General features: G+C 39.9%; 2 protein-coding genes across 3 annotated transcripts in view; both read left to right on the top strand.

The window, feature by feature from the left end:
• The first annotated feature begins 136 nt into the window (after nt 1–136).
• Nucleotides 137–4,997, top strand: LOC111500006 (transcription factor bHLH121-like). Of its 2 annotated transcripts, XM_023151776.1 has the most exons (5): nt 137–392; nt 1,509–1,624; nt 2,235–2,362; nt 3,517–4,021; nt 4,260–4,997. In XM_023151776.1, the coding sequence occupies exons 1-4, from the start codon at nt 286–288 to the stop codon at nt 3,976–3,978; spliced, it is 813 nt and encodes a 270-aa protein (XP_023007544.1). In that variant the 5' UTR covers nt 137–285; the 3' UTR covers nt 3,979–4,021; nt 4,260–4,997. The 2 variants fall into 2 exon arrangements, with proteins under 2 accessions (XP_023007544.1, XP_023007545.1); XM_023151777.1 differs by lacking the exon at nt 4,260–4,997 and having other exon boundaries at nt 3,517–4,026.
• A 303-nt stretch (nt 4,998–5,300) lies between these two features.
• LOC111500005 (triosephosphate isomerase, chloroplastic-like) overlaps nt 5,301–8,256 on the top strand; it is a 5,589-nt gene continuing 2,633 nt past the window's right edge. The window contains exons 1-3 of the mRNA XM_023151775.1: nt 5,301–5,553; nt 5,712–5,738; nt 6,868–6,937. Coding sequence (XP_023007543.1) covers nt 5,386–5,553; nt 5,712–5,738; nt 6,868–6,937 — 265 coding nt within the window. The 5' untranslated portion in view covers nt 5,301–5,385. The remainder of the gene's footprint in view (nt 5,554–5,711; nt 5,739–6,867; nt 6,938–8,256) is intronic.

Here is an 8,256-nt window from a genome sequence, read left to right as displayed (position 1 = left end):
AAAAAAAAAAAAAAAAAAAAAAAAAAAAAAAAAAAAAAAAAAAAAAAAAAAAAAAAAAAAAAAAAAAAAAAAAAAGTAAAAACTTAAATAAGTTTTCGACCGAACATAAAAACAAAAATATATTTACGTTTCCATCTCTCATCAATAGTTTGAACTTTCCACTGGCTCGACATCTTATCCACAGTGTTTTGCATCGAAGATGCATCTGAATTCTGAAAGAACTACAGAGACGTCGTCAAACCGTTAGTCGCGACGGAACCTCGCCACTTTCACGAGGACCGGTGGATGTCTCCGGCAGCCATGGATCAACGACGCGACGCTCCAATTCCGAATCCAGTCACACCCTCCATTGAGCTTTCAGGGCACCCAAATCGCTCCCAATCCAGTTCCAGGTCTGTTCTAGAATCCGCCATTTCAAATTCCTTTTGTTTTTTCCCGTGTTTTGATTATCCGGTTGAGCACGGTTAGGAACTACGACATCTCAATGGTATAATATTGTCTAATTTGAGTATAAGCTCTGGGAGATAATATTCCCCTTAATTAGCCAACCTGGAACTATTTCTCTCAATAGTCCTCAACCATCCTCTCCTCAAACAAAGTACAATACTTAAAACCTCTCGTTGAGGCCTCCTCTAAAGCTCTCGAACAACCTCCCTTAATCGAGGCTCGACTCCTGAGTTCTCAAACAAATACACAATTTGTTCGACACCTGTGCTACCTTTGACTATACCTTTGAAGCTTACAACTTCTTTGTTCGATGCCTGATAATTTTATAGGCATAACTCTGGTACCATGTTAGGAACCACGACCTCCACAATGATATGATATTGTCCATTTTGAGCCTAAGCTCTTATGGTTTTGTTTTGGTTTTCCTGCGAGGTCTCATATCAATGGAAATAATATTTTTTACTTATAAACTCACGATTTTCCCCCCTAATTAACCAACGTGGAACTACTCCTCTCAATAATTTTCAACAATCCTCCCCTAGAACAAAGTACACCATAAAGTCTCCCCTTGAGGCCTCCTTATCTAGAACTCTCAAATACCCTCCCCTTAAGCGAGGCTCGACTTCTTCTCTGGAGCCCTCGAACAAATACACAATTGATTCGATACTTGTATCACCTTTGACTACACCTTCGAATTTTACGACTTCTTTGTTCGACACTTGAGGATTCTATTGACATGACTAAGTTAAGGGCATGGGTCTGATACCATTTTAGGAACCACGACCTCCACGATGATAATGATATCGTCTATTTTGAGCATAAGCTCTCATGGTTTTGCTTTTGGTTTTCTCAAAAGGCCTCGTAGCAATAGAGATAGTATTCCTTACTTATAAACCCATGATCTTCCCTTTAATTAACGAACGAACATAGGACTATTCCTCTCAATAATGACATGGTTCCTTAAATAACTATCGTTGAACTCTGTTTTCTATTGATATAAGAACATGAATTAGCAATAGCTTACTGGCTATGATATCAATTTTCTGTTTCCGCTGCCAAAGGTCTGAATGTGAATTGAAGGATTCTGCAGCTGCTAGAACAGTTCAGAAGGCTGACAGAGAGAAACTAAGAAGAGACCGATTGAATGAACAATTTGTTGAGCTTGGAAGTGTTTTAGGTGAAATCAAAACACTTCCATATGGTCCCACAATGCCTGTTTTTCTAATCCTACAATCATTTATACTTCTTGTCTCGATTTTCTTTGTTAACGCATCGTTTTTGCTTTCTTGTTCTTTTTTCGAGTTCAACGTGGACGTTTCATAGGGGGATATTGTTGGATTCATGTCATTTTCTGTAATAGCCCAAACCTACCGCTAACAGATATTATTCGTTTTGGTCCATTACATATCATTGTCAGTCTCATGGTTTTTAAAACGTGTATGCTAGGGAGAGGTTTCCACACCCTTATAAGGAACGTTTCGTTTCTCTCTCCAACCAACGTGGAATCTCAAAATCCACTCCCTTGGGGGCCAACGTCCTCGCCTCACATCGGTTGGAAAAGAGAACGAAACATTCCTTAAAAGAGTGTGAAAATCTCTCTCTAGCAGACGCGTTTTAAAACTATAAGACTGATGGCGATATGTAAGAGACCAAAGCGGACAATATTTGCTAGCGTGACCTTGAGCTATTACATTTTTCTTTCTCATTTATTTATTCTTAGTGTCACTGTCTGTGCAGTCGACTCGATTAGCGACACGGGTACATTGATATTATCGGTAACTCTGCAGATCCTGATAGGCCCAAAAATGACAAAGCAACCATTTTAATGGATACAATTCAGTTGCTGAAGGATTTGACATCTCAAGTAAACAAACTGAAAACTGAGTATGCAACATTAACAGAAGAATCGCGTGAGGTGATATAGATTTACTTGTATGGGCATATTCATATATATGAGATCCCACCTCGGTTGAGGAGGAGAACGAAACATTCCTTATAAAAGTGTGGAAACCTCTCTCCCTAACAGATGCATTTTAAAACTGTGAGGCTAACAACGATACGTAACGGACCAAAGCGGACAATATCTGCTAGCGGTAGACTTGGGCTATTACAATAGTATTAGAGCCCAACACCGAGTGGTGTGCCAGCAAGGATGCTGGCCCCCCAAGGGGGGTGAATTGTGAGATCCTACATCAGTTGGAAAGGAGAACGAAACATTTCTTATAAGGTGTAGAAACCTCTCCTTAACAGACATGTGTTAAAACTGTGAGGCTGACGACGATACGTAACAAGCCAAAGCGGACAATATCTGCTATCTGTGAGCTTGGGCTATTACAAATAGTATCAGAGCTAGACACCGAGTGGTGTGCCAACAAGGATGCTGGGCCCCCAAAGGGGATGGATTGTGAGATCCCACATCAGTTGGATCGGAGAACGGAACATTTCTTATAAGGGTGTGGAAACCTCTCCCTAACAGACACGTGTTAAAACCGTGAGGCTGACAACGCTACGTAACGAGCCAAAGCGGACAATAGCTACTAGTGGTGAGCTTGGACTGTTACAAATGGTATTAGAGCAAGGTATCAAACAGTGTACCAGTAAGGACGCTAGGCCCCCAAGAGGGGTGGATTGTGAGATCCCACATCGTTTGGAGAGAAAAACGAAACATTCCTTATAAGGGTGTGTAAACCTCTCCCTAATAGACACATGTTAAAACCATGAGGCTAACGGTGATACATAACAGGTCAAAGCAGACAATACTAGTGGTGGACTTAAACTGTTTCAAATGGTATCAGAGCCAGACACCGAACGATGTGCCAGCAAGGATGCTAGACCCCAAGAGGGGTGGATTGTGCGATCCCACATCGGTTGGAGAGGAGAACGAAACATTTCTTATAAGGGTGTAGAAACCTCTCCCTAACAGACGCGTGTTAAAATCGTGAAGCTGACCGCGATACGTAAGGGGCCAAAACGGACACTATCTGTCGTGGACTTGGGCTATTACACTAGACGATTATATTACTCCAAGTTGTTAATATTAGTTCATCATGCACTTTTATTCACTTGCAGCTAGCCCAGGAAAAGAATGATCTAAGAGAAGAGAAGGCCTCACTCAAATCTGATATTGAGAATCTTAATTCTCAGTATCAGCAAAGACTCATGGCTACTAACTCTATTGTCATGGCCCCTGCTCCCTTTCCATTTCCAATGCCTCCAGCGCCATTTCCTCTACATCCAACCTCGCAACCTTACATGTTCTTCGGAAATCAAAATCCTAGAGTGATAGCAAACCCATGTTCCCCGTTCGTCCAATACATAGCTCATAATTCCATGGCTGAGCAGCAGGCCTCCCGAAATGCACCGCCTTTCGTTCATCCAAGCAAGCATGATTCGTCGTTCGAACAATCGAACGACACGAACGGGAACGAAAATAATCCATCAGAAGTAGAACTAGAGGAGAGTTCTTCAAGTGAATGTTCTTTATCTCGTAGTTTAGAGGCTAATTCGTTTAGTAGCACGCTTAATGGATGAAAAACCACTTGATATATGTGGAAACACATAAAAGTTGTAGGTTCACCCAAAATATATTAGGAATCACGAACTTCTACAATGGTATGATATTGTCCACTTTAAGTATAAGCTCTCATGACTTGGGTCTCGTACCAATGGAGATGTATTTTCTTACTTATAAACCTATGATCAACCTCTTAATTAGCCGATGTGGGACTTCTCTCCCAACCGTCCTCAACAAAATACCTTCTAAAGATGATCGTTCCATTCGTTTATCAGTACATTGGTGTCGTTTTATTCCCTTATCATTGTTGATGTATGATAGATGATATTTGATTTCAGAAAGAAAGGACTCTAATATCATGTAGAGATGAACGGATACATACACGATATTCTGAGGAATTATGTTTAAAATTTAGGATCACTGGACGAGAGTTGTCGGTCTCGAGCTTGGTCGAGGGGGAGGGGCCGTTAATGCTGCAGCTATCCAAAAGTTTAAAGGTGTTGAATGAAAGGTGGAAAAGCATTCAAATCAAGAGTGCCCAATAACAGATATATTTCAATTGGTTCACGGGACATGGAGAGTTGTGGAGCCCTCTATGTCTGGCTTGAAATCTTATTGGTCTTCATCTAGCACCGTTGTGTAAAGAAGATTTAGAGGAGCTGAATTTTGCTAATATTTTGACTTTTTATTCCCTCTCGTTCGAGAAATGTTGAAATAATCGATATCTTATCCACTTAGTTATGCTATAAATTGATATTAGTGTGGGTACGGTGACAAAATGAATGTTTTGAAGTACCACTGTTAGTCAGTAATGTGGGTTGACTTATATTACTAAGAGCAACGCGCTTTGGGATGTGGAGGAGATATTATCGCCCAACTCCCTAATCTAATGTGGCATTGGGTTCGGGCCGCAGGGAACTACAACATGGGAGGACGTCTAATCCTTTTGTTGTTGCAAGGCTGGCTAATTGTATGCAAAATGCTCAAAGACCCTTTATTTTGGAAGGCACGTGAGTCTGAACGCTATGTTGAATGTACCACTGATACTACACTACGTAGGTACCTGTGCATGTAAGGTGTCGGACCGTCCTAGAAACGGGCGTCAACGTTCAAATAATATTTGAATCTAATTATAACTTCAAGCTTTCAATTTAATTAATTATAACTTTTAATTTTATTTACACTTTTTTTGAAAAAAAAAATCATATTTAATTTTAAACAAAAAATTATTATTTGACGTACAGAAGTTTGTCTGTGGGCACCTGGAGAGTGACATCACGCGCTTCCCACATCCACTTTATTGACTCACACTCACCTAATCCCGATCAAGCGGCGGAGGAGAGCCGGAGCATGCGCCAAATATAACTCCGAACGAATCCTGATTTTTACCAGAGCCTCGAAGGTATCCCTAGCTAAGCTTGGCCATGGCGGTGGTGTCTACTTCTCTTGCATCTCAACTCTCAGCTGTCCGATTGTCAGGTTCCAACTCCGACATTTCCCAGACTCTATTGCAAAACGTTCGCTCACAAATCCGCCTTGCATCCTCAAGGAAAGGCTCCCGTGGCGTTGTTACCATGGCCGGCTCCGGAAAGGTATTGAACCTTTTTTCATTAGTTTATTCTCGTTCGGCGCTTGAATCGTTTCCGCTACCTGAAGAATCTCAGATTCGTGTAAGAGGACGAGATGCTACGAGGAAACTTTTTGCTTATATCTAATTTCTAATTATTATTATTCTTTGTTGTATTTGCAGTTCTTCGTTGGTGGAAACTGGAAATGCGTAAGTATCTTCATTATCAAATCTTATTGCTAAAGATCTGTGATGGATAGTTATACACGTCGAGCAAAAAAGTTCTTATGTACGGTATACATGCATCCTATGATTTTTCTTCAACCATTCTATGTTTCTGTTCTGTCTGTTGGATGATGAAAGTCCCACATCGGCTAATTTAGGGAATGATCATGGGTTTATAAGTGAGGAATACTAACTTCATTGGTATGAGGCCTTTTGGGAAGCCCAAAGCAAAGCCATGAGAGCTTATGCTCAAAGTGGACAATATCATACCATTGTGGAGAGTCGTGTTCGTCTAACATGGTATCAAAGCCATGCCCGTCGAACAAAGGACTCCAAAAAGAAAAAAGGAGTCAAGCCTCGATTAAGGGGAGGAGTGCTTTGTTCGAGGGGAGGTGTTGGATGATGAAAGTCCCACATCGGCTAATTTAGGGAATGATCATGGGTTTATAAGTGAGGAATACTAACTCCATTGGTATGAGGCCTTTTGGGAAGCCCAAAGCAAAGCCATGAGAGCTTATGCTCAAAGTGGACAATATCATACCATTGTGGAGAGTCGTGTTCGTCTAACACTGTCCACAATCTCTCTAGCATCCATATAAAACATAAGTCTTTTCACCATGTTTCTAGAACTTTGCTTTTCGGTAACAACTCGCGATGAGAATGTGATTGATTTTCATTTATTTATCAACTATTAATTGGTTTAGTTGGATTTGTATGAACCTCTTGTTAGCTACTAAAGGGAAATATGTACAAATCATTTGAAATAGATGAAGCATTTAGATAAATAGACCACATTCTTCTTTGTCTGTATAACTTCATTTTCATGGGCAAAATGCTTTAAGTTTAAAACTGGTTAGGCTCAAGCTATCCCTTCTTAGATCATACAAAGGTACTCCTGCCACTTCTGAATTATAATGATTGAAATCTTCAGAAACTTTCCTGTCTTCTAATATTTGGTCATTAGGAATCCTTTGTTGCTTACGGTTTGTAAGTTTTTAAAGTGTACTAGATCCATTGTAGTACCCAAAATAAAGTCGGTTTTCTGCCTGCTACTACTTATTTCTGATTTGTGATCAACTTATATTGATTCTTTCCTCTTTATTTTAATTTCCAGAATGGTACAAAGGAATCTATAACCAAGCTTGTCGCAGACTTGAACAATGCAAAGTTGGAAGATGACGTTGGTAAGTTAAGTCTTATATTGGAGGATGCCTGTTATCACCGTTTCATTATATGTTCTTTTTATAAAAAATAAAAAGGTCAGGTTTGAGGTTGCAATTTTTCCCTCTCATATTCACTTGGCAATCAATGTACGCAATTCCTAAAAAACAAAGGTGGCGTTTGATACCGGCCTGTTCCTAACTTTATTACATCCCCTCCTTTTTTAAGAACACTTATATCAAGACATCTATCAATTTTATAGTGAGTTAGCATTAGACTTTTGATATAATTAATATCGTATTAGTAGAAGGTTCTTTGCTCATCCTGTGTTCGAACTCCCAAAATGTAACGACCGGACTTCTCGCATACGAACCGGTCGGAAATGTCACTTAACACTAAAAGTTTATAGTTTAAAATACATGAATAGATGCTAAAAGACACTTTAGTGAAATCATGCTTGGGTACACCTTTCTAAAGAAATTTTGCAAGGCATCCAATTTAACCAAATAGTTCCTTAGTGAGCATACATATCTAACCGGATTTAGAAAATAAAACGGTTTGAGTTTTAATAGAAAGGTCTCTTATCTAGAGATTTTGCAATAACAATTTAGACATGTGGATCCTATTCCCACTTTCCAAAAAGAATTAAGCTTGGTTGGTTAGCATGTCAAACCTCCAACTTTAGCATTCCGGTTACTATATTTACATTTATAGGTGACTATTAGTGGTATGTTGCATCCAAAATCAAGATGGGAGTAAAATAACAAGCCCCACGAAACTAACTGTTTTCTCCTCCAAACGATGGTTATGGCGGCAACGGTGCAGTGTGATGGCGATATGAGCGACGAAACATGGCAGGGCAGTTGGTAGCTGTCATGACGGTGTGGGCGGCAAAGAGAAGGACAAAAATAGGAGAAGGGAGGCGATGGTGTGTATAAGGAAGGAGGAGAAGAAGAGGAGACGGTGGCGAGGTTTCGATCTGCATGCTACAGAGAGAGGAGGTGGCTAGGGTTTTGTTTTTTCGTTTTTTTTTTGTTTTCCCTTGGCTAGGCTTTTACATAAATTGTCATTTTCTCCCCTATTAATATTATGTTTCACTGGTTGGCTCTTCCTACAAAATTTCAAGCCCACAAGTGTTGAGAAGTATCAGAGTGTTGATATAGTTAAATTTACCATAACTCATCAACTTAAGTTTTTGGTTTGATTGGTGATTTAATATTTACATTAATTTATTAATACACCTGAATTGTTGATGAGGATGAATGAAATTTTTTGTTCTAAACGCCAATAGTCTCTCTCTTCATATTGAATGCTGCCCCCCCCCCCCCCCCCCCCCCCCCCC

This window comes from Cucurbita maxima, unplaced genomic scaffold, assembly GCF_002738345.1.
Source record: "Cucurbita maxima cultivar Rimu unplaced genomic scaffold, Cmax_1.0 Cma_Scf00027, whole genome shotgun sequence".
Classification (NCBI taxonomy): domain Eukaryota; kingdom Viridiplantae; phylum Streptophyta; class Magnoliopsida; order Cucurbitales; family Cucurbitaceae; genus Cucurbita; species Cucurbita maxima.
The sequence above is the reverse complement of the archived record's forward strand: the minus strand, read 5'-3'. Positions and strand labels throughout refer to the sequence as shown.

Bases quoted from the DNA above. Each gene is read 5' to 3' on its own strand.
- LOC111500006 (XM_023151776.1), top strand. From the start codon at position 286: ATGTCTCCGGCAGCCATGGATCAACGACGCGACGCTCCAATTCCGAAT. The intron at 1,625-2,234 runs GTGAAATCAAAA...GTAACTCTGCAG, and splicing joins TGAGCTTGGAAGTGTTTTAG to ATCCTGATAGGCCCAAAAAT. The intron at 2,363-3,516 runs GTGATATAGATT...ATTCACTTGCAG, and splicing joins TAACAGAAGAATCGCGTGAG to CTAGCCCAGGAAAAGAATGA.